This window comes from Poeciliopsis prolifica, unplaced genomic scaffold (assembly GCF_027474105.1).
Source record: "Poeciliopsis prolifica strain line A6 unplaced genomic scaffold, Auburn_PproV2 SCAFFOLD027, whole genome shotgun sequence".
In the NCBI taxonomy this organism is placed as follows: Eukaryota; Metazoa; Chordata; class Actinopteri; order Cyprinodontiformes; family Poeciliidae; genus Poeciliopsis; species Poeciliopsis prolifica.
In genome coordinates this window covers 2223070-2248307 of record NW_026562402.1, presented here as the reverse complement: position 1 = coordinate 2248307, position 25238 = coordinate 2223070, and the positions used below count along the sequence as shown (strand labels likewise).

The 25238-nt window shown below is 36.7% G+C and overlaps 3 protein-coding genes across 4 annotated transcripts in view; all 3 read left to right on the top strand.

Annotated features, from left to right (window-relative positions):
- Nucleotides 1-5492, top strand: part of arhgap4b (Rho GTPase activating protein 4b) — a 33583-nt gene extending 28091 nt beyond the window's left edge. For both annotated transcript variants that reach the window (XM_055048456.1, XM_055048455.1), the window contains exons 23-24: nucleotides 1042-1144; nucleotides 2437-5492. In XM_055048456.1, the coding sequence (XP_054904431.1) occupies nucleotides 1042-1144; nucleotides 2437-2634 (301 nt within the window). In that variant the 3' untranslated portion in view covers nucleotides 2635-5492. The remainder of the gene's footprint in view (nucleotides 1-1041; nucleotides 1145-2436) is intronic.
- A 472-nt stretch (nucleotides 5493-5964) lies between these two features.
- Nucleotides 5965-10294, top strand: cav4b (caveolin 4b). Its single transcript, XM_055048453.1, has 4 exons — nucleotides 5965-6203; nucleotides 7711-7925; nucleotides 9114-9301; nucleotides 9808-10294. Exons 2-4 carry the CDS (start codon nucleotides 7716-7718, stop codon nucleotides 9989-9991), a joined length of 582 nt encoding a protein of 193 aa, XP_054904428.1. The 5' UTR covers nucleotides 5965-6203; nucleotides 7711-7715; the 3' UTR covers nucleotides 9992-10294.
- A 487-nt stretch (nucleotides 10295-10781) lies between these two features.
- Nucleotides 10782-24802, top strand: fam50a (family with sequence similarity 50 member A). Its single transcript, XM_055048647.1, has 13 exons — nucleotides 10782-11048; nucleotides 12003-12087; nucleotides 12170-12269; nucleotides 15373-15530; nucleotides 15797-15873; nucleotides 17031-17097; nucleotides 17422-17483; nucleotides 18240-18316; nucleotides 19025-19079; nucleotides 19214-19262; nucleotides 20618-20688; nucleotides 23126-23236; nucleotides 24570-24802. The coding sequence occupies exons 1-13, from the start codon at nucleotides 10938-10940 to the stop codon at nucleotides 24576-24578; spliced, it is 1032 nt and encodes a 343-aa protein (XP_054904622.1). The 5' UTR covers nucleotides 10782-10937; the 3' UTR covers nucleotides 24579-24802.
- The last annotated feature ends 436 nt before the right edge of the window (nucleotides 24803-25238 follow it).

Sequence of the window (25238 nt, the reverse complement as noted above, 5' to 3'; positions counted from 1 at the left end):
ATCTGCGCAAAGCAACAGAGAGTGCCAGGATTACATAACAGCCTGAATTTAAGTGGATGGGACAAAGCAGAGCATCAATCTAACAACGGCTGGCGCAGGACGTAAGAAAAGGTGGAGCGAATTTCTGTCCAGCTGTGACCTGAAATACCACAAAGATTACTGGATGAAAAGGCAGAGGGCAGGAAATTGGATTAAGTGTAGACTGTGTTGTAATTTCTAGTTTCACCACATGGTGGGAGAGATGTCTCCCCTTCATGACGCCAGACAAAACGATCATTTAGAATTACATGAATTGGAGGATTTGGGATTCTAATACAATACAACTGTAAGCCCCCAAAAAACAGATTTTTTTGTACCTCAACATTAAACTATATAATCAATATTCTAATTAAGCAAATCAATTTGAGAGATTTTTCTTTTGTCAGACAGTTAAATGTTTGTTCATGTATGTGTTGTTCATTGCGTATGCAATGAATGGCCTCCTGTTTAATGCATTATGCCAACATGTTAGTTAGTGGAAGCTAATGCAAAAGTGGTAAAATGCTAAATTCAGCCAGGTCGATAACCACCATGTCCATTTGTCACAAAGAGAATGTAAGGAGGCTCTAAACAATTCATATTTTTACATACATTTGTTTAATTAATACCTCCTGGTTGCACACTTTTCATTTGCTCAATAAAGTTTATTTAAAGGGGGAAACATCTTCATCCACTTGAAAATAAGAGCATGAATACAAACGCCAAACTTTTTGAAGAATTATTCACCTTCATCAACCTCAACTTTGACACAAATGTTAAATTGTATTCAACTGAAAGTTTCCAAGTAAAGTAATGCTTTAGAATTTATGTGGGAAACTTAATTTAGAGGAAGCCAACAGTGCTAAATGCTTTCAGAGTTAGCAAATGTACTAATGCACTTAACAAAAAAAAGAGCTCCTCTGTTAGTGCATTAGCTCTTAGCTGCTGCTCCTCTCAAAGAACAAACAGACGAGAAGCTCTGCGGTGTGTGATGATTTGGGTTATTTTTCTCCTCTCTTACAGGTCTCAGGAACGGAGACACACTTTGGACACTGTAAGGCAGCCCAGCTGCAGAATCCCAGACAAGCCTCCATTCGTTACAGCAGAAAGACCAACAGTTGACAAGGTAATGGTCCTACTAAGCCGGATCTTTTTCTGCAATTCTGCGAAGCTCTTCAGAAGCACACAGGTTAGGTTGGGTAACCAAGTTTCTATGAAGAAAGTATATGCCTTTGATTCTGGTCAGCTGACAGTAAAGGAGCCGACCATCATGTAAAATTGACTATTTTGAGCTTTATATCATGTTACAATGTTATTCAGAATCATACCTGGAGTGAAATCTTGATTCTTTCATGCATATGTAAGAAATTTTCTAATCTCCAATGGCAACCATTCAGCTGTGCAAAACACCTGCGTGAAACTGTGACTCTACTGAGCTCATTCCACAAGCTACTGGTAAAAACTATGTTAAAGGGTTAATAGAGGAGCCATGTTGTGATGACTTGATGAAGGCAGAGCTTCAGAAAGAGCAGGAGTTTCTTAAAGAGACATCAGCCCAATTTCAAGGTGTTAAATTACAGAGTCAAATTTCTTTTATATCATATTCGATATATGTAAATATACAATTTTATAACAAGTGAAGGAAACACAGTTACTTGATTGTACTATAGAATGGCACTATGTGCCTGGAAAATATATAATATTGCTAATTTAAGGGTTAAAACACAACAAATCTGTTTAAGTACTTATGGTCAAGTTTCTAGTGCAAATATCTTAGTAAACTTGAAATGAAACTAAACTTAGAATTAGGTTTTCATCAAGAGATAGGGGCTAGTTTGAAGTCAATAATTCCTTAATATTGATGACAATGTTCTAGTTCCATCGGCGGATTATTTCACTCAACGTGGGAAAAATGTCTTGAAATAAAATGCACAACAAGTACTGTTTTTATCAATATTAAGAAATTATTGACTTAAAACAAGCTCCTATATCTTGCTGAAGAGTCACTTGTAAGTTAGTTTTGTTTTACTTCAAGAGTACTAAGACATTTGCACTGGAAACTAGACCAACAATACTTGGTAAGATTTTGTGTTTTTGCAGTTCTCATTATTAAAGGGAAAAAGAAGCATCAACATCCTGCCTGCTGCATAAAATGAACATATTCTAGAAATGCTTTTAAACATGAACATTAAAAAGGCTACATGTAACATTTCTTTTGTGTTTTTATTTTTTTTCTCACAAAATGTCCACCATAGAAAGACATTTTTTTATTGTATATTCCAAAACAAATTTTTGTGTTGTTACAGGGCTGCAAATTGCATGTTCTTTCTTAATCATTAATTAATTGGGGGTGCATCATAGTAGAAAATATTGTTAAAGACATTATATTGTCTGCTTCCCCCTCTTGTTGTCACACAGGACATGATTAGCCGGCAGATGAACTCTGTGTTTAAGGAGCTCCTGTCCCGTCAGCCTCCTGTGCAGTCGTCTCCCTTCCCTCCTTCTGTCTCCGCCACTCCTTCCTCCTCGTCTTCCTCGATTGCTCCAGCCGCCCCCTCGGCTAAGAAAGTATTTGGCCTGAGAAGGGCAGGCCCTTTTCAGTCCGGACTGAGATGAAAGCATGAAGAGCTGTGGAGTTATAGGTTCATTGTTTGAAAGTGAAGATCTTGAGTTTTTTTCCCCTTTTTTCTGTTTTATGGACAACAATAATTGCGTGTGCCATCTCATAGTGCCACTAGTCTTGGTGCCGTGTAGGTGTATGTCCAGTGCGTCTGTTTTTTCAACTGGTTTTTGTTTAGCTTTGTTTTGCTCTCCTGACTTTTGCACTTTTTTTATTTATTTTTTTTTTTTTTGAGAATCAGGGATGTGGATTCACCAGAGATATCACCAGAAAAACTGCTTGGTACGGTACTGAGTGTACATAAACAACAAGAAAATACTTAAGCTGCCCCCTAGTGGCAGGTCTGAGATCAGCACCCCCTAATCATTTGCTCTTGAAAACTGATCTGGGGCCTGTGCCTAGGAGTGCCTTTGCGTCTTTTTTGACGTTTTTCACTTGAAAACACCAGATAAGACTTTGTTTATGAAATTAAAATGTGTACCGGTATGATGTCAGCCCAAAAGTGTTCCGAATGATTTTAAAAAAAAACTAAACTAAAAAACAGAAGTCATTTGAACCTTTGCCACCAACTTCATCACTTTTTCATAGTACATCAGTGATTACCTTTTAAAATCAATTGAAAACTATCTTTAGTTTAGTAGTTGGGCTCATGCTACTTTTGCGTAACTTCGGTTTTAAATGGTGCCTTCAAATGGAGCCATGCCTGTGGTATTCTCAAGTTATTTTATTTCTACGCATTATTTTTCTAAAATATGTTAAGGAACGAAGTCATGCAGAATTTAGTGAAACTGTTTCAAGAAAAAAGTAAAGTTTTGCTTCAAGAAATAGAACACATCGAAGTGTGGACAGACATAAACGTCAACCAGACCTGAGCAGTTCTTCCATTGAGAAAAAGGTATTCCTATAAACCTTTTTTTTCTGAAATGTTGGGTTTATACTTTTAATCATTTTGTTGCTAGACAAGAGAACGGGTTGAAGCATGTACTAGCTAATAAGGGTGTGATATTAAAAATTAGAATTGTTCTTGTTGCTACTGAAAAAACCTACAAAATAAATTTAATGTAAGGAAATTTTTCACCTGAACACCTTTTGCCAAGTTTATGTGATTTTCTGCTCCTTGTATAGTAAAATGTTAGGCAGCTCAATTTCTGGAGTCAAATTTGCATGCTTTAATTGTGAACTCACTAGATGCATATTAAGGCAAGTTAAGATGGTTTCCCACTTTGCCTAACTCAATCAGTTAGCTCCAGTACATGATGCTAAAAAAACAAAACATCAAATAAACCCAATGGATTTGCCATTAAATACAGGACACATTATTCTTTCAATCTCTTAACAAGCAGCTACTGTTGAACAAGCTAGGCTAGTATAGTTAATGGTAAAACAAGTGTAGAATCAACAAAATAACTAGCATATTTGGCTTTAGAATCATAAACATTATTGTATTCTTTAGAGCAATTTTATCATCAGCCAATGAAAAAGCAGCTAGCTGGAAACAGTTACCTTTTTGTTAGCATAGCATCTTTACATTTTTGCTGTGCAGTTCCCTTGCATCACATTCAAATCATTTTTAGAATCTGAACTGTTTTTTGGATTTTTTTGCAACATTACTCAATGGTGTATGCAAATAAAAGGGTATTATTTTATTCCCGTTGCTAATAGCAAAAACATTATTTTATTTTTTTTTGGCTATTGGGTTTGCTAAATTAGGAAGCTAATGCTGGGGGCTGACCACACCACTGTCACACACATCAGCTACATAGTGCATCACAAATTATTTTAGGTATTTTATTCAAATGAATGCTGATAGCGTTGTTCTTTAAGGTTCCATTTTACAACGAGAAAAACAGTATCATTTTTACATACGGTGGAACATACAGACTGAAAACACATTCCCCTCTATATGTGATGAAAGGCATAAATATGAGGCCAAAACTCAGGGCTTTTGCAAGATGAGCTAACTCAGGTTTAGCTTTGATAGAATAAGTATGAGTTTCTCTCTCAGGTCTTTGGTTGACTTATGGTGACTTCCATTTGAACTTCAAAAGTCGGATTTACTCCGTTACCGAAATTTTACCTGGAACGCCCTCTGTTTTGGTTGGGATTCTGATGGGAATTTATTGAAATCTAACAGCTCTCAAATACAATGTCCGGGAAGGGAGCTCTGTGCATGAAAATGAGGGAACACTGACTTATTTACTAGGGTCATCTATGTTCATAAACAACTTTGACCATTGACTAGTTTTTCCTTGCAGTCCTTGCATTTCCTGAAATGTTTACTTTACATGGCTTGCAAACGCCATTGATTTTTCAGGCTTGTTTGGCTTACAGTGGAGTCAAGTCAGATGTTTTGCCTTTATCTGCCATCTCTTCCACCCTTCAAGTCAAATGGAATGCACTGTTACCCTTCAACTTGAAACTGTGCCCCTTGCCTGAAGAGCCAAAATGGTCCCTTTATCAGAGGAGTCAGTGACTTGCTCTGGTTTAAACTGTGAAACCAATATTGGCTTCTTGGAGCCATAATAGAAACTTGTTTTTTTCTTTTATCTGCCACTCGTTTCTGCCCTGTTGGCATTTAAAACAGTCTAATGCACTGGTCCAATTCTAACGAACTTCTGAATTTGATTTTAAAAATATATATAATTGAATCATTTTTACATGTGTAATTTCTTCACTGTCCTTTTACACTCATGTAAAAATAGAAGTAGAGTCTTTGTTTTGAAATGATTCTTCTTCTGTGGTTGAAACATCTTGATATTTTGGATCACTGTTTGATGATGTTATTAAGTTTAGTGTGTTCAACTGTATATGTGGGTAAGAATTATGAATACAATAAAGACGACAAAGAAATTGATTCAAGTTTTGGTGTGTTTATGCTGCATAGTGTTTTCTTAAGCAAGCACAGTATGTTTGAGCATGTGGATATAAATTACACAACAACTGAAAACCTATTAGGACATTAATTTTATCATGATTCTTTCATACTAAAATTGTATATTAAAATAAATTTTACACTCAAATGTTTTCATTTTTTATCTTAAAAAAATATAAAATACCACAATATTTGCTGTTTTTTTAACCAATTCTTTAAACAGAAAGGGAAGATGGTGTTCATTTCCACTTTGCTCATATCTAGAATCACAGCATGCTTTCGCTAATATTTCACTTTTGTGCTATGTTTCTACATTGTGTTCAAAACGAGACAGTAGGTTTGACATTGTTTCAATTTCTGTGTTAAGACCACTCCCCCACTGCAATGTGATCTTTTGGACCCATCCACTCCTCCTCCTAAAATAACTCCTTTCCCCTACAGCCAACCAAGACCCAGACACAAGAAATAAGTCGTACAGTACCACATTAGCACTTCTATCACTCTAAAGACCTAGTAGAGCACTGTTGATGTTGGTGTGCTTGGTGAATATGGCATATAATCTCTGAAGTGCTTGGTAATGAATCTGATGATCTTTGTAACGTTTTCGATTAACTTGCTGCAGTCTGTCCCTTCTCTCTGCAAAAAAAAAAAATCTCTTTACTGATACAGGACTAGGAAAGCGTTTTAAGTGAGGTAAGTAAGACATGGTTCAACCATATTAGAGATTTAGCAGATCTACTTTGATGTTTACTCAACAAGTCAAGAAATTGTATCACCTCATCTTGTATCCTGTTGTGTTTTTGTAAACATATATTTTAATTGTTGGTATGTTCAAGAAATCCCAGGTTTGACACTGATATTTAAAACTGCAATGAGATAGATATGTGATCTGAATTCTATGCAACTTTTCTAATGATATGAAGCGACTGCAGCATATGCAAGTCATCTAAAGAAATCCATCCTAAAATCAACAGCTGCTATTTACAGATTTTGGTGTGACATCTTTTTGGGGCACTAAAACAGGTGGTAGTACAGGGCTGAGCTGGCTGATATAGCCTAACATAACCACAGTCTGGTGGAGAAGTTTGTGTGTGTGTGTGTGTGTGTGGGGGGGGGGAGGGGGGGTGCGCGCGCGCGTGTGTGTGTGTGTGTGTGTGTGTGCATGTGTGTGTGTGTGTGCGTGTGCGCATGTGTGTGTGTGTGTCCAGTTCTGCTTAGACTCTCAACCCATCCAAGCACTAAACGGATGGTAAGAACAGATAAATATGTGATGTGTAATAACTTTCTCCTGCTGAACAGGAACAAAACTGAAGTTATTATCTCTGAACCTAAAGAGGAACAATCTTGAGTCAACACTCAGCTTCTGTTATTTCAGATGGAAACTAGAGGTCATGCCCAAAATCTGGTGTAGTGATGGATTCTGACCTGAAATTTCAGAGCCACATAAAGACAGTTACAAAGTCGGCCTTCAATCACCTGAAAAACATTTCCAGGATTAGAGGACTAACAACGGAGCAAGATCTAGAGAAACTCATCCATACGTATAAATATAGTTGCACCGATTATTGCAACAGTATACATTAGGACTGCCTAAAAGATCAATCATCCAGAACGCTGCTGCTCACGTTCTCACTCAAACCAGGAAGCTAGAGCTCATCACCCAGTGGTAAAGTCCTTCCACTGACTCCATGCTCAGGAGAACAGACTTTAAAATACTATTTCTAGTTTATAAACCACAGAACGTCTTAGCACCACAATACAGCAGATCTGTTGTATCAAGCTTCCATACCTCTTAGGACTTCTGGTTCTGGTTCTGCTCTGCATCCCCAGAACCAGAACCAAACGAGGAGAAGCAGCATTCAGCTTCTATGCACCACAAATCTGGAACAAACTTCTGGAAAGCCTTTAAATCTAAACTAAAAACCCAGCTATTTAGAGCTGCTTCTGAAACATCATGAATTAAACATTAATCGACATTCTGGTGTATAACTATGGCACTTAACAAAATGTTTCAATTGTTGACTGTGTGTTCTAGAATTTTGTATTCTTGTGTTTTTATGATGAGAAACACTTTGAAATGCCTTGTTACTGAAAAGTGCTATCCAAATATACTTGATTGATTAATTGATTGATCAAGTACAATATCCCATGTCTTTGGCTTCTGTTGTTATAACAGAGAAATGTGGGTTTTTTTCTCTAGCAAAGATGATGATGGTGAGCGATGATTGTCTGGTGGAGTGTAAGATTGATGACAGTGATGAGGAACAGGTGAACACTCCTCCTCCTCCCCCAGAATTTGCATCGAAAGCTTCAACTCCAGCTCCAATAGACCCAACCCCTCCCGCAAATTCTCCGACTCCCGCTCCAACCCGACCTGTCAACAGAGACCCACATGGCATCAACCAACACCTTAAGGTCAATTGGTCAGTCGGTTGGCTCTTCCTTCCGACTCTCCTTTCCTTGACATAACAGTGGACCTGTTTTGTCATAAATTTCTCAATTCATTTGTCTCATGTGGAGCACCTCAAAGTTTGTCCTTGGTTCTACTTAAATTTGAATCACTAGCTGTGTTTCCATGACAAATGTGCACACATGTTCTGCTAATGTAAAAACAAACAACAACAAAAAAACAATTTTGTAATTGTGGCATTGTCATTAATTGAAATTAGATTTTAATAAGCTTGTCATTAAAAAGCATGGCAGTAACAGTAAACAGTTACATGAGATACATTGAAAGTTCAGCCCTGGCACAAGTGCTCATCATCCATCAGCCGTCAGAGGAGACATTGGTATGTTATTCTAATGCCTGAATACAACGCTGAATAAGACGTTTGAGCAACTGGACCCTTATACTCGGGAGAGGCCATCTATGTGCCGTTTTGGGGAAATTGTAGTTTGCTCATAACATAACACAACTCTTAATGGACTGTGCGATCCTGTGAGAGCTCTGGTGGAGCCAGCTGCACATTGTCAAAAAAAAAAAAGAAATCACTATCCTTCTAGTACTTCCTGTCGTCTTCTTCCTCGTTTTTGCCAGTGGTAACATCGAGTTGTTGATCACCTGACTCGTATAATGTGAAAAAAGTGTTTTGATATGGCTGAAAAGCCCTTTCATCCTACCGCCAAAAACTCTTTTGAAAAAAAAACTTTAGAGAAAAACTTGAGTTTTTTTTTCAAAGTTGGTGTGCTTCTGTTAACCATTTTTTGTCATTTAAATTTTTACAATGTTATGGTTAAGGGAGGCACAGCTACTGTCATGTTTTGGTTGAGTTGTCTCGAAAAACAGAGTGTTTCCTCAGTCTCAGAAACCAGGTTTTCTTTAGTACGTCATTGAGTTACTTTTACAGATTACAAATTTTCAGCAAGCATTCAATGAGAGGTGGCTAATTCCAGTTGTCAAGAAATGTCCTTCATGTTTTAGATCTTTCCCTTACCTATCCGACCTGACTCAAAAGAATGGCTCCGAAGCATACAAAAAAAAGGATATCATTAAGCAATTTAATTTCAAAATCAGTCCCGATTAAAATAATGAAAAAGAGAGTACATAAAAGACTGACAGATATATTTTTCTAACAGAATACATTTCTTGTTTGTCTTCTGTAGGTGGAGGTCAGAGATGTTCTGGCTGAACCTACCACTCCTCATAGCCTAGATGGTGTGTGGACCTACAGTCAGGTTGGTTTTGAGAGGACTCGCATCTGGACCTATCGCTGCCTCTCCTTGCTGTTCGCTGTGCCTCTTGCTTTCCTGTGCGGACTCTTCCTAGCCGTCCTTGCCTGCTTACGTGTCTGGTATGTTCTGACCAAATCAGTCATTCAGTGACACATTCAATTCCTCACTCTCTTCACATGCAAAATACAAGTGATAACTTGTAAAAATATAGATTTATTAATATGTTATTGCTTTGAAATTGCTTGCTGAAGCTAGAGTATCAGCTTGTTGCTCAAGAAACTTAAATGGCAACAATCTGATTCTATGCTGGTGTGGCTCACTTTTACATTGAACTGATGTTTTGTGAGGATTTAAAAATATTCAGATCTTACATATGTCTGTAAATCACGTGTACAGCAGATATATCCTTTCTTCTCCTTGATGTGATTAATACTCCATTTTCATTTTGCCACTGTGAGCATCTCCCACATTCTCAAGCAGACCAGTGTTCCGACTTCAGGTCCGTACCAGAATATCAACCTGACCTATCAAAGCAGACTATCCTAACAAAATGTCATCCATTTAGAGCAATTAAACCAATTGTTACCTATGATTTATTTTCTGATGTCTTTTTTCCTCTCTCCAGGTTCCTGGTTCCCTGCATACAGCTGAGCAACACCTTCCTGCCCTGCTTGCGCTCCTTGTTTATATGTGCTGTGAATGTCTTCATCTCCCCCTTCTGTATGTCTCTGGCACTCTGCTGCACTCAGATCTCCATCTCACTGTCCAACAAAGACTTGGATCGAAAGAAAGACAAAGACACTGTGTGAATGTAAAGAAAAAACAAGAAACAAAACACTGTGCGTCCTACATTAATCCGCCAGCTATATTTCCTCGCTAAACCAAGGAATCTTGACTGAAGAAGTGTGTGAATGGGAAGCAGAGTGCTTTTATTTAAATGCACATGATTTTTTTTTATTCTAAGTTTTAAAATTATTTTATTGAAATAAATTCTTTTCATAAGTCTTGTGAAAAAAATTGTTCTTAATGTATTGTCCTATTTTATTTATTATTTATTTTTTTAAATCATTGGTAAATATGTGATTATAGGCTTGTATAATTTATTGTATGATCCCTGGTGAATACTTAAGGAGAACCATCTTTTTGAGCAAATTACTAAACCAGAAAAAAGCTACTCTGGCTGTGTTTTTCTTACATATGAAGTTCAAATTTCAGATGTAACATAAGAATAGCATCAAATTTAACTCCAGCTCCCAGTAATGCGGCTGACTGCTATTAGCAAAGCAGGGAAATAATATTAGTCTCTGTGTTACGCATTTTATCAACATGTTCAGTTAATGGGGTTCTATTGAGTTTGTGACTTTTAAAAGGTTTCTGGTCTCCTGGCTGGCCTTACGATTTTTGACGTTTTAACTAAAGTTTTATTGGAAGTGTATTGCATCATAGTAAATGTCTCTGATTAAAAACCAACCTTTAATTTGAACGTCTAAATCCACCTCTTCAGCCATCCCGGGGTTGGAAAAGGCGACTTCTCCCTGACCAATATGGCAGGTGCGAAAACGCGTCTCGTCTTCTTTTTCAACTACCCAGCATGCACTGCTGGGTAGTCGCCATTTTTCTTGTTATGGTGGGCTGTCAGCAGCGTCTTCGCAGTTCTGGAACAATATTTAGTTAAATTCGTATATTGAACGCCTTTATTCGCTGTTTCTTTGTTATTATTCTTTCCGCGGGAGCTTCGAAGATAAAGATACCGACATGGCGCAGTACAAAGGAGCTGCCAGCGAGGCGGGCAGAGCCATGCAGCTCATGAAAAAACGAGAGAAAGAGAGGGAGCAACTTGAACAGCTCAAACAGAAGATAGCAGAGGTTTGGAACATCTTAGATGCACGTGCTTATGAAAAAATGCTCCTGTCATTGTGAGCGTGATTTACTTCTGCTTACTCAAGTAACTCATAGCTGTCACCTATCAGTAACTTGTTTGTAAGCAGTTACTTTTGGAATAGTTTTTCCCTACAGAGTTATGCTTCGCACTTGGTTTTACGTCCTATTCAAAATTAATTCGAATATTCTGCATATAGTTTAGCTACAGGAACCCATGGACGGGTGTTTGTAATGTTAAGTGTTTAAAAAACGGTAAATAGCGGAATTAAATCAAAAATATAGGTGCAAGTTTGGCGATTTCATGACTGTACATTCAACAAAAAATATAAACGCACATGAATATTAAAATCTTTACTACAGTGAAGTATGGTGAGGATCTGACTCATCTGATTCTGATGTACAAATGTAGAGAACTCAAAATATTTACATTTTGGCCTTAATTTAAATATTTAATTGTTTTTTTTAAAACTTTTAATTATGCTTCAATCGACTCCATACTGTTTAGCTGTAAGAACAATAAAATTAAAAGTCAAATTAGATTGATTACATCTAAATATTTTCGGTGAATCTCAGTATTTTGAAACTTATTTTTATTTACCTTCTCCGTGTTGTAAAAGTCATCCTTGTTGAATGTTTTCAGTCCTTTCATTGCGTAGATCTCCTGTTGACTTTTATCCTTCTTGGCTCAGCACTGCCCCCTCTCAGTGCAGTTCGGTACTTTCCGCTATTGCAAGAGCATTTTCAAAGCATATCTGTCAGATCAGAAAGGCTGCATATCACAGAAATTTCTATTAATGACATTAATGGAATATCAACATGTGGAGCACACACGTTGATGTGCACGAGTGAATTAGTTCTCTAAGTTTTGGAATTTTTGGGTCAACCAATGTTTGATTTGTATTTCTTTGTCTCTACCTTGGTGCATGTTGGTTGTTGCAGGACAACATGGTCAAAGCCAACATTGACAAGAAATTTTCTGCTCACTATGATGCTGTGGAAGCAGAGCTAAAGTCCAGCACTGTTGGTAAGTATGTTTGACAATTTTACTGACATTGACTGAATGTTTGCTTTTTTCCAAACATTCTGTACTTCAATGTTTGAAACAGGTCTGGTGACCTTGAATGACATGAAGGCCAAGCAGGAGGCACTGGTGAAGGAGAGAGAGAAGCAGCTGGCCAAGAAGGAGCAGTCCAAGGAACTGCAGCTGTGAGTGAACACAGTTTGATTTAAATGATCTGAGTCTCTTCAGATCAGTCTGCCGTCCACAAGCCAAAATAACTTCACTCAGGTGTAAAGGGGACTTAATTAACTCAGCAATTCCAAGTTGGAAAGACCTCAGTAATGACTGTAGAGAAACAAAGCTTGCTACCCATCAAACTTGGCAAATGTTCCGAACAATCAAAAGTCCATAGTTTCACTAAAGGTTATTCACAAGGGATAGACAATAAATCAGTAATAATATATATTGCAATAGACACTTGACCAAAGCCAATAATATTGATCATTGATAACTTAGGCCGCTCATTCTCTCACGGCTAGCTAAGTAAGGTAGGTGGCATCAGCAAGGTCTTGTTTTTATGATTGTAGAGTTTCACTTTCAGAACGTCCCAAACATTCTCAATGGGATTTTAAAATCTGGACTGCATTCTGGCTGATATTTCACAATCCATTGTCAGAAGAACAAGAATCTTTTTGCTGCTTGGCAACAGTGCTACTAACTACATTCATGCTGCTTCTGCTGTGGTTGAATTCTCTCATCCAAAGAAGGAACACAAACACTTTCATACCATCTGTTATGAAGTGTTTGCTGCTGATCAAACACAAACGCTGTTTGATCAGCAGCAAACACTTCATACTAGTTGTGTTAAATGTCTGTCTTTATGGAGTGGTTGAGAAAATTCACCGCAACATAAGACCCAAACACAGCAATCAGCAAGCCTTCAACAGAATGCCTGAAAGAGTCAAAGTGTTGAAATGGTTAAAAGTCCAAACCCTAACTCAGTTTAAAAAAAAGTTTTTTTTAAACTGAGTTTAAAAAAAAGTTTAAAAAAAACTCCAAAGTAGCTCCACGGAAACAGATGTCTGAATCTATGTGAGAAACTGATAAAGTCTAACAGAAAGCCTACATGTTTCACTGCTAATGATGACTCTACAATCTATGGAGGAAATGCACTTAGTTTTTTAAACACACACATATCTTCTCCATTTTGACTTTGTCTTTATATGTAGGCCTGAAACATTAACCTGAAACATTTAGCCATGGCTACATTTAGCCATGCCCTGGTTTATTCTGCAGAGGTTGCCAAATATCCATATTTAGTTTGTGCTTTTTTTCCACCTTCAGTCTGCAGATTTCTAAAAATCATTCAGGGTGAATACTGACAAACTTGTATACTGATTGATTATTTCCCTACCTAAAAAAAAGGTGACAATTATTTAATTAAACAACTAAATAACTTTGGAACAATTAAAGTTTTTCAGTACACGGAATAGCTTACAGTCTTTTTTTCTTGTTGCATACACTGATCCACTTTTTACGCTTCTGATACCAACATCTGAGATTCAGTATTGGCCAATACTGATCCAATACAGAAAAAATAGTTCTAAATTGACTCAAAACATGATTTTTTTCTTGAACACAGATGTGAGTATACTGAATTACCAATTTATTTGATAACTCTGCATCAATGCAGCACAAATAAATACATCAACAGTTATAAGCTTGATCAAACATGTAAAATCATCTTTAATGTGTTCAATTAGTGCAACTAGGAGTATAGCAGCCAATGTAAAATAAATAATAAAGAAAATAAACTGGCAAAAACAACAAATTGACTACCTTTGTCAAACATGTAAAAAATAAACTGCAACAAACATTATTTCAAATTGTTCAGAAAGAGCAGTTAGCAATTCTAAATATAATGTAAAATAAATAACAAACCATGACGTTGCTCATGGCATAGAATAAGCTGCCCTTATAGATCAGGCACATTGTCACCAATACTCAATCTGCAATTTCTTTCAAAATTGGGACAGAAACAGAAATTAATATTGGATTGGAAAATCAGTTTTTTTTTGGTTTTCTTCTACCAATGTTCTCTGTGAGTTTCCATAGTTACGTCACCACGGCCACGGTGGCCATCTTGATAGACAAAAGTATTGTTGACTTGTGGTTACGTTGTGTTGTTCAGGTGTTCCCTTTATTTTTTGAGTAGTCTGTTTAAGCAAGATATAGATTTAATATTCTGTAAAAACCAAAGCATTTTTCTGGTGTTGCTGCTTGTTTATTGAGCTTTAGAGGAGCAAATTGATGTTTGCATTTTGTAGGATTATCACCTTCTATCTAACATTGGCCTATTTTTAAATGCAGTTTTCTTTAGATTTATTTATTTATTAACATCATTTGTGTAAAAAATATGTTTTAGTTGTCTTCTTTGGCTGACTTTGCTGGAGTTTACAACCAAAGAAAAACATTTCAGTCTCTATAGCATTTTCTTTCCCTGAACTAGTTCCCCTCAAATCATTTGAAGATATTTCTCAAAGTCTAGGCTCAGGATTTTATTGCATGTTCTTTTGGGGTCCTTGGAGAACTTTTTAGGTCTGGGCTGGATTTCACCCCATCTTTCATCTGCTTGAAAAAAGTCATGATTTACCTTCTACCTCATAACAATGTTGCAACCATCGGCTTTAAATACAAAGTCCTACATTTATACACTTTTGATGTGCAATATGATGGATGACTGCTTACAAAAAGATGACCATTTATTATTTTTATTTTACCCAATGATATATCTGCTTTGACAAAACCACTAGAGTTTTAGTATAAATGTGAAGGTATTTAAATTGGAAGCAGACTCTCAGAAAGACTGGGCTTTGTTAGCCAAGGGCAGGACCATTTGTTTTGCTCTGCTGTCAGTTCAATACAAACAGCCTAAAAGCAGATTTATGCATTTGACAGGACTGTTTTCAATCTGAACTGTTCCTCCAGGAGCAGATGTAAATTAAAAAGCTGAAATTGGACACATTCCCTACATCGTAGTGGTTCTCGTATTTCCCTTGGAACTTTTGCTTCTGTTGAAAACAATTTAAAGACCACCCACACAACCAGTGTTTTTGTTCTAGTCAATCAGCTTTTTTCTAGCTGATTTAAAGGCCATAAAGGCCAATATATGAATTGTCTTAATGTCTCCCACTGTAATAAATTAACCCAAATCTGTTTATAGCTCCGGAATGTCTTACTGAAATGTCTAGTAAACCAATATTCTGTTGATTAGTTTTATTTTTTATATTTCTTTGGTTTTGTTTCTAGCAAGCTGGAAAAACAGAAAGAGAAAAAGAGGAAGGAAGAACAAAAGAGAAAAATTGCCAGTTTATCTTTTAATCCTGATGAAGAAGAGGAGGAAGATGACGATTATGATGAGGACGACGATGACGATGATGACAAAAATTATGAGGAAGATCAGGATTGTGAGTATTTTGATCGTCAAACATCAAAAGCTAAGTTGTAGCTTCAGATGTCTTTTTTTTCTTCTTCCTCTTGAATCAATGGGGAAACTTTCCAAAAACATTCCTAAATATAAATTTCACATTTGCATCACTTCAAGAAAACTCCTTAGATTTGCAGATTTGGGCACCGCGAGGCTTTGTTTGTGAGACTTGCAGCCATGTGGGATTTTCTATGTCGGTTGTGAGCAGAGCTTGCCATTCCCTATATTATTTTATGTCTATTGCAGGTGTTCCAGTCAAGAAGAAGAAATTGGGCAAAAATCCAGATGTGGATACGAGTTTCCTTCCGGATCGAGACAGAGAGGTCAGGTCCACACAAACCTCAGACTTGGAAAACCAAATTGTGGTCTTCCTCATAAGTTGCTCTGCCTTATGCAGCTGAAATGTTGTTCGTATAAATCAGTCATCCCTAACCCCGGTCTGCGGACCAAACCGGTCTGTGGACCAATTGGTACCGTGCCACACAAGAGATAATAAAAGATTTCAGTTTTGTATATTATCTGAGTCTGGAAGATCTTTTATTTTGAAAATCCTTTAAGTGGATTCTCTCGGTTACGTCTTGCGCATCAATATTGAGCCCACAAGCAGCAAACTGTGTAAGAAGCAGATCAGATGTCTTTGGAAAGTTTCTTTGCGAAGGGGAAAAAGGCCCAGAGAAGAGACAGGAGAATGGATTTATCCCGGTAGGTTGGATGAGCAACACACCACACACAAACCAATTTCACTCACAATCATCCTGATTTCGGAAGAAAAACCCTCAGATAAACAAACACAGATGACAAAACAATAGTGATAGTTTATGGACTCATTTTAAGTGAGCTAGTGTCAGCGTCAAGCCCTGACTGAATTAATATTATCATTATAACCTATTTATGTTGTGTTAATGATAACTGGAAAGCTTCTGGGTTTATCAACTCCTCTTCTCATCATTTCTGTTGATATTTCTTGTATGAAATGCTGAATGAACATTAATGCTGTTTCCACATATCATCTCTGATGTCCACTGGACTCTCCGTTCACGCGCTTTCTGACTGACTACCTGTCCCTTTCAACAGGCTGCATTCTCACTCCCAGTCAGGGAAAACCCCTCTCGCTGAGATAGTCCAAGACAATCCAACATGTTCCATATACCCAGTTTTAGATCGGTGCAGTCCCGATGTTCTACATAAGTTCTAAGTGACAATCTTAGAACTCGGAACTTTCTAAGACCATCGTAAGGGGAAAAGCGGGACAAAAAATGTTAAATTGTGCCATGTGAACTAGGCTTTAGCGGGCACTCCCACTTGAAGAAGCTTTCTCTGATGGTCTCCCCCATCCCGCTGCCTCTCAGGACTCAGTAAAATTGCTAAGCCTTGACTGGTCCGCAGTGATAAAACGGTTGGGGACCACTGGTTTAAATTACACTTCAAATTACATTGGTGCTTACATTTTTTCCTCAATTTTTCATTTTCTTTTTTGCAGGAGGAGGAAAACCGCCTCCGAGAGGAACTGAGACAGGAGTGGGAGCTGAAACAGGAGAAGATCAAGAGTGAGTGGTCAGACTTTTATTTGTATTTAAACCTAAATCATGTAGCACTCTCTTACAGCATATTAGGGCTATTGTATGTAGAAACAAAAAGAATACATGTTTGCTAAAAAGAAATTTCTGATCTCTGAAAGTCACATATTTGTAAGAAAAAAGGTCTGAAATTTTGAGAGTCTCTGAAATTAACTTTTTTTTCTAAGAACGTTTTTGAGATTTATCTCAAAATTTGAGTTTTTGGCAGAAATCTACTTCTCCTTTTTCTTTTTATTTGCTGTCATACACTTTCATGTGTGTAACCCACATCTTTTTATAAATTTCTGTCCTTAGATGAAGAAATTGAAATTACCTTCAGCTACTGGGATGGCTCAGGCCACCGGAAAACTGTCAAGGTAAACAGGAGGCTGAGTTTGATGACAGCGGCCGTTTTCTGGAGTTGTAAAATGAGAAAACAGGAAGTCTGGATCGGCACAATGTTTGTGTTGTCCTTTTTGGACAATGCTGTGAATTTACATTATGTGCAAACTTTAATTGATGTAACAGAATTTAAGGGAAGGTATAAATTTAAAGAAAAACAATCTCACAGAGTGATAAAGTATGCCTTAATAAGTAAGTATATCTACATATATCATACAGTTTATGATTGATAGCTTAATTTCTTCTTTTGTTTTTTTACAAAGGAGTATTAGGGCATTTGTCAGTAGAAAAAAAGAAGAGTTTCACTAAAAAAATCAGAAATTTTGAAATTAAACTCTGAATTTTTCTATGAAAGTCAAGAAAATTTCTGAGATTGAAAAGTAGAAAATTTGCTAGAAAAAAAGTCAGAAAATGTGAGATCAATTTCAGAAGATTTGTAGAAAAAGTAAGGACATTTTTGAGTTTGAAAGGTTTCTCTAGTAAGACACAGAGATTGTGAAATGAATTCCAGAAATGTTCCATAAGAGTGTGGAAATATTTGTCTTAAAAGTGCAAAATTTGCTTGGAAATTTCTGAGATTAATCTCAAAATATCATATTTTTTGGAGGAGGAAATTTATTTATAAATTGTTTTTTCTAATGATAGCAGCCCCAATATGGTGGTGTAGTTTTTTTTGTTGTTTTTTTCCCCATGCAGCGCCATCATATTTATTCTGTGTGCCTGTGCTGCAGATGAAGAAGGGTAACACCATCCAGAACTTCCTGCAGAAGGCCCTGGAGGTCCTCAGGAAGGACTTCAGTGAGCTCAGGTCAGTTTAGAGCCAAGCAAAAATAAACACATTCTTACATTCATTAACAAGAGTGTGTTAATGGCCAAATATTTTATTTGCAGATTGTATGCAGACTTTCCTTTGGGATTGTGTTGCTGAGATGAGGTTGACGATTACACCTTAAGATATTTTGCAGTCCTAATTTAAAACCGATGTTTCCTCTCATATTTTTAACATGCTCAACAGGTCTGCAGCACACCTGCCCCAGAGACGTTTGGGACTAGAATAGTTCTTGGTTTGAAGGCAGTTAAAAAACAGAAAACCAGCTAACAGAAGGCTTTTGGGTTCTGGAGAGACTCATAAAATAAGAACTTCATCAAATTTAGATGTGGCTTTTGTTTAAACTTGTTCCACTGGGTTTAAATGTTTTATTCAGATATGTTTGACAAAATAAAAGCAGGAGATAATCAAAGTGCCTTAATGTTAGACTAGAAGAAAGGCCATTACGCAAAAAGTAGTCCGAGATGTTTTTCTTCTCTATTTTAAGCATTCATTGTTTTGAAACGGTTCCTTCATTCTTTGAATAAAAAATTTTAGATTTTTTTTTACTTATTTATCAGGAAACATGTTTCCTCCTGTCATTTATTTTGTATTATTTTGTACTCGCTCTGGTTTTCACCACTAATGGAAGAGGTGTTGATGTTTCATTTCTGTGTGTACTTTAAAGTCAACACTTCTTCTTTTCAGGTCTGCTGGGGTGGAGCAACTGATGTACATCAAGGAAGATCTCATAATCCCACATGTGAGTACAGTTACTTTTCTTAATTACACAGTTATTACTGACTAAGAGTTAAAACATGTCTTCCTTGAGTATTGAAAGGAATGTTTTGTGGGAAAGTTGAATGAAACTGGTTCTCATTTTCTTGTGTTATGTAGCACCACAGTTTTTATGACTTCATTGTGACCAAAGCCAGAGGAAAGTCTGGTAAGTTGACAACAGTCAGATTGAACAACTTTATGTGTGCCTTTTATCTTCAAGCTGAACTATTTTCACTCTACCTTACTGTTTGTTGTTAGTTATACTTTCACACCCACCACTGACAGGAATTTAAGATTTACATTTAAAAGGGTTAGCTCTGATTATCATTATATAACCAGTGTAACTCCACATAAAACGAAGACTTTATTGGGCAACAATAACAAACACAACAGTTTTAATTTACTAGCTAGTAAAAATTGATGATTAAGAGGCATATTTACGTTATGGTAAAGGAACTATTATGGTAAAATAATGTCATACAACCATGCTCTGAAAAACATCAGCGCTAACGCTTTAGTTCTGATTAGCATTAGCTTAAAGTTTTAAGCAATAAAGCTTTAAGCTGACATTGCAGTCTCACCTTAGTTTTGTGCTATCTTAGTTTTTTCCCCAAAAATACGTTAAAATGAGGTTTAATAATGTTGTCTGATTTAAAAATGTGCCTTGGATAACTTGCTGGGAATAAGTAATACCATTGCTACCACCACTGCCACCTACTGGTGCTAATGTATACCTACATCATTCAATCACATTGGAATTTTGCAATTGAACAAAAAAACACCAGCCAAGTTAGGCAATGTTTCAGACAGTTTGAACAATACACTTAGCTATGTGCTACTCAACTTTGTATTATTTTTGAGTACTAAATACGGTAAAGTGCATGATGTCTGATGCAGAGGTGGTTTTTTGTTGAATTGTTTATTGTTATTGAAAGGATTTCTTAGCGCAACAAGATTTTTGATTTGTTATGACAATAAAGTCCTGTAAATATCTGAAAAGCCCAAAACTGTGCGTAATGAACGGGTATGTTACTATTACTGTTTTTGGCACTGTTGGTTCTCTGACAGCATAAATAATAATTTAAAAAATCTAGTTAAATACAGTTACTATGTTCAGTTCAGTTATTAAAGTCACTTTTTTCCAGCAACTATACATGTGTCATTGTTTTCCGTTAGCTGAAGCACCTCATGCCAACTATGAAGAAATCTGCATCATTTGAGAATATCATGGCTAGAAAGCGCAACTGCTACAGAGACAAAGTCTTTTTTTCCTGACTCTTGTTTTTGTGAAAAATGACTTTAGTGGATTTCAGAATTGTTTCCCCCGAGAATAAAAAGTACTCTGTTTCCAATTTGATGGTTTGGTTTTGCATTTTTGAACTAAGCCATGTCAGCTCTTGGTCTTTACACACTAATTGGCGTTAATTTACTCTGAAAAAAAATACCCTTGAAAGACACACCAAATTTATGAACATATATTTCCATATGTTGTCATGTTCAGAAATCTTTTTCCTTTTACAGGCCCTTTGTTCAGCTTTGATGTCCACGATGATATTCGACTGGTGAATGATGCCACTGTGGAAAAAGATGAGGTGAGGCGTGTACTATATAAACAGGATATGAGTAAGGCTGGTATAAATAATAAAACTCCAAAATCTAAGTTGCATTCCATCAAAACCACATGTGAATGTTAATATGAAGTTCCACACAGGAGAAAGTTATTTATCAGGTCAGTAGACAGACAAGTTTTTGGATCTGCAAAGCCTGTTATATCACTGATCATCTCGGCAAAACAAGATTCACTTCTCAAATTCTGCCTTGCTATCAGAATTTCTCTGCTGTGTTCAGTTAGGTAACAATAACCCACTAAAAACCTAAAAGAAACTACATTTTTGAAATATATTTGATCAAATTGCTTCACCTGATTACCAAAGACTACCACTATTTAGTCTAAAATATCTACCACTTCATGAAAGGCTAGAAAAGAGTAGAAAACTTTATTTGTGCCACTAAAGGTAACAGAGATACGTCTTCAACAGTGCTCTACATAAACATGTGAATATTCAAAAAAGACATCTACACAAGACAAAACATAGACGTTCAAAGTCATGTCAGAGGTCACTCTGGCAGAGTTGCGCTTCCACTGGACAATGCAGGTGGGTGCAACTTTGGATAAGAGAAGAAGCTTTCATTCAGAAATGTTGCATATAGTTATGCAACATTTTAACAGACAGCTTTGCATCCACCGTTTTCTAAATTAGCCTCCCTGCACTTTTCAGATTTCTTCAGAACAACCACAACTTCCTGTTAGAAATTAAACACAACGCATTGTGCATTATTAAAGACATTGTCAATTGGGAATTGTGTCAAAGCAAGTATATACTGGCAAATTATCAGACTGTAATGCATGGGACCCTAAGTCTCCATTTCCCGATATAAGAAAACACATAAAAATGTATTTGTTTTTACATAACGTATAAAAATGTATTAGCATGCCCAGATATCTGGTGACATGTGGATTAGCCGTAGCTTTCCTTCGTATTTGACTCTTCCCAGTATTTCTGAATGTGAGAGTTCCTTCAGTGACAGATTGTTGCATTCTAAGTGCACAAAATAGCATTATATAAGATGCTTCCTCCCTGCAACTGTAAATAAGTGTTTACAACCATGCTGGTATTGCACATTCATTTTTCTGCATTATTATTCTGTACACTTTATTCTTAAGATTTACAGCTCACAATGAAGCAATACGTTAATTCCCAAACTTCACGATGAAACAGCACAATGAAACATGTTCCAACAAATGGAATGTAATCTAAGAAAAAATAGAATGAAATGCAAACACATGTATTTATTTATAGCATTAGTGTGAAAAATATGCTTTTAATATGTAAGATGATTAGGGTAATCAAACCTTTTCAAACAACAGTAATCTCACAGGGATGTGTTACTTTATCTGTCCTCCAAGTAAAGTACAAGAAGCATAAGCATAAGAATGTTGATCCTTAAATACAGTGGGACACTTGAGACAGTGACATCAAGTCAAAAATCCTGGCCCTAGTTGAGCATCACACTTCAAATAACCATACAAAATCAGCTGTATTTCAACCTGCATACAGCAGGGTTTCTCCCAGGAAACTTGCTAAGTCCAGTGGTAGAGGCGCCAGGGCAGCCATCCAGTGGTGTACAGTGTCTTTGTGTTAACCATTTTTCAAAGTTGACAAGAAAATATCACTATACGACATTATTAACAATACCTAAACACCAACTAAAAAGTCTTAAAAAAGGCAAACATAAAAAAATTAAATTAAATATGAACTTTTTTGCAATTCAGTTGTTTCATCTAATTAAAGTGTACAACATTTTTGGATTCTTTATTTGTGACTTGTCACTTAATTTGCTGAAGTTATTAATGTGTAGCCTGATGGGGCTGCAACAGAAGCTTGGTGGCTTATAATACACAGAGGAAGACCGTGAGTCAGGTACTTCTGTTCAGTTGCCTGTTAACACAAATCCCAAAGCAGTCAATCACATGGCAGTAACTGTGTGTTTTAAAGCACCTTGAAGAGGTGAAAATGACATGCAGAAATATAAAGTGAGCATCAGAATGGGGAGCAAAACGGGAATGTTCAGTTGTTACTCCCAGCCCTGATTATTTAGGCGCCGTTTGGATTTTCTCATGTTTGGCAGTAACAAGCTTTACAGTATACCCATCTGTAAATCTGTTTCTAGGTTCTATTCATGGACACACATGTTGAACCTGGAACCAGATGGGCTGCAACAGTTGAAGTCATCTTAGGAAAGGATGGGAAAGCCACAAGTTCCCCAAAACAGATTAGAAAAATGTTATCTGGTCTATTCGGTCTTTGATATCAACTATTGTGCATTCAGACGGGGTCAACATCATGGAGTAAACAAAATAAAAGTATGGATCCACTCCACAAACCTTGGGCCAAAAGAAAGTGATGCCAGATGGATTTATAGATGGAAGATTATAGTTAATGGTGTTGTATTTCTCTCTGTGTAAAGTCCCATGCAGGAAAAGTGGTACTAAGGAGCTGGTATGAGAAGAACAAGCATATCTTTCCTGCAAGTCGCTGGGAGCCGTACGATCCTGAGAAGAAATGGGATAAATACACGGTAAGAAAAAAAACAACCTTAATTTTAGTCTTATAGTTTCTATTTACTCTAACTGAATACTAACTGAATAAAATGTTTCTTCATGGAACATTTCAGTATAATATAAGCTTTTCGAGTATGTCTCTTCCATTTTTGCACATCCATAGATTGAAATTTTTTGTTTTTATTGCCACTTAGCTGTATTCACAAGGTTCAAAACATTTTTGGTGTTGCAATTACTTTACCAGTCACAGATTAATAAATTCTACCAAATTTGCATGCAAAATTATATGTGACCTAGCCATATGCCCAAATCTAGACCTCAGGAGTTACAATCTTGCAACTTTTAGCTGTCTCTCTCTGGCAAAACACCGGAATCAAATGGTTGAATTCCTTGGTTGTTGGAATTAAGGCGTCATTCATTTGAATCAGTGTGTTGAAGAAGGGATACATTTAAAAGTTGTAGGATGGTTGCTCTCAAGGACTGTACATTGGCACCCAATGGCTAGGTCTTCATGTCCAACATTGGTGTCTGACCTCACAAATGCTCTCCTGGTAGAATGGTCAGAAATGGACTCATAAACCTTCTGGTTTAGAATTGCAGTTGTCAATTTCCTAACTCATTTAGCCAGGTGCACTGCAACATTTATGTGAAGCTAAACTTTGATGTAAGCAGCAGCTACAAAAAAATGCTGCTTGTCCAATAAATTTAACACTTTAGTAACTAGTTAAACAGGAAACTCTTCAGAATACAGTCATCAATATAAATGTCAATTGACGTACAAGTGAAGGTGGAGAACTGAACTCACTGTTCCTTATTTTTGGACTTGATTGGTCTGAAGGTTGTGAGAAGACCAACATCTCGAAAATGACTAGTTTCAGTTATCACAGGCCACATGGATTTGTGGTTATAATGTGACAAAATATGGATTTTTCTGGAACTTGAGTTGTTTGTGAAGCTCTACATGCAGAAGACCAAAGCGTGGAATGTTCTCTCTATTAATCACTGATGTGCTCATGAGGAGGTTATTAAACCGGTTTGCTCCATCAAGTCCAGACGATGATTTATTTACCTTCGGTTATTTGGTCAGGTAGTGTGCCAGGAAAGCAATATTACCCTGCATGCTCTGTATGTTGTTACATTTATTGATTGACTTTCATTGGGACATGTAGAAACACGTCTCTCCTGAAGTTTTGATAGATCTGTTGAGTTTATGACTCAAAACCTTCCAGGGATGTATAACATCAGAAGAAGTCATGCCGATTATCCTTTCTGTTAGCTTTCGATTAAAAAAAATCACTGCTCAGCTAATGTGTGACATGCTTTTTATGGTATTCATTTTGTTTTTTGCAGATCCGGTGATCACCAACATCTACCTACTCTTGCTGGGAATTTTTTGTTGAAAAAAACTCTTATTTTACTGTTTTTCTCCATCAACCCTTGTTCAGTAGCTAATAGTTACGTATTTAACCTTAGTTTTTGTAAATCAGTTTGTTTTTTTTTAACCACATTCTCTGTAAATGGGTGACAAATAAAAACCAACATGATGGAACATCAGTGCTGAATAAAAAGGATATTAACCCTGATGGACTCGTGATTAGTGTTAGTCTGCTTTAATGGCCCTGCTGAAATGCACTCTTTTGGAGCATATTAAAACAGCATGCCAAGATGCACAAAGCAGTGTTTTCGTCTTTGAGATCCCAGCAGGGGCGGTTCTAACCGCCCTGCAGAACTGGTCCTGGCAGTTGTGCTGAAGAGACAATACAAAGTCAGTTTCTTATATTTGTTACATAGAAATTATAGCTAACTGATACATTGGACCGATCTCATTTTTTTATTTTACTTTCACAGTTTTACTTTTACATTTAATAAAAAATGAAGCTGTTGCACTTGATATAATCAGTTTCCATTAGTAGCTTCAGAGCTTTCATTCTTTCGTTCTGTGCCCGCATAAAAAAACAACTTGTATGAGCGCCGCTGCAGCTCAGCGTCTCGCGTGTTTTCGGCTCGAACAGGATATCC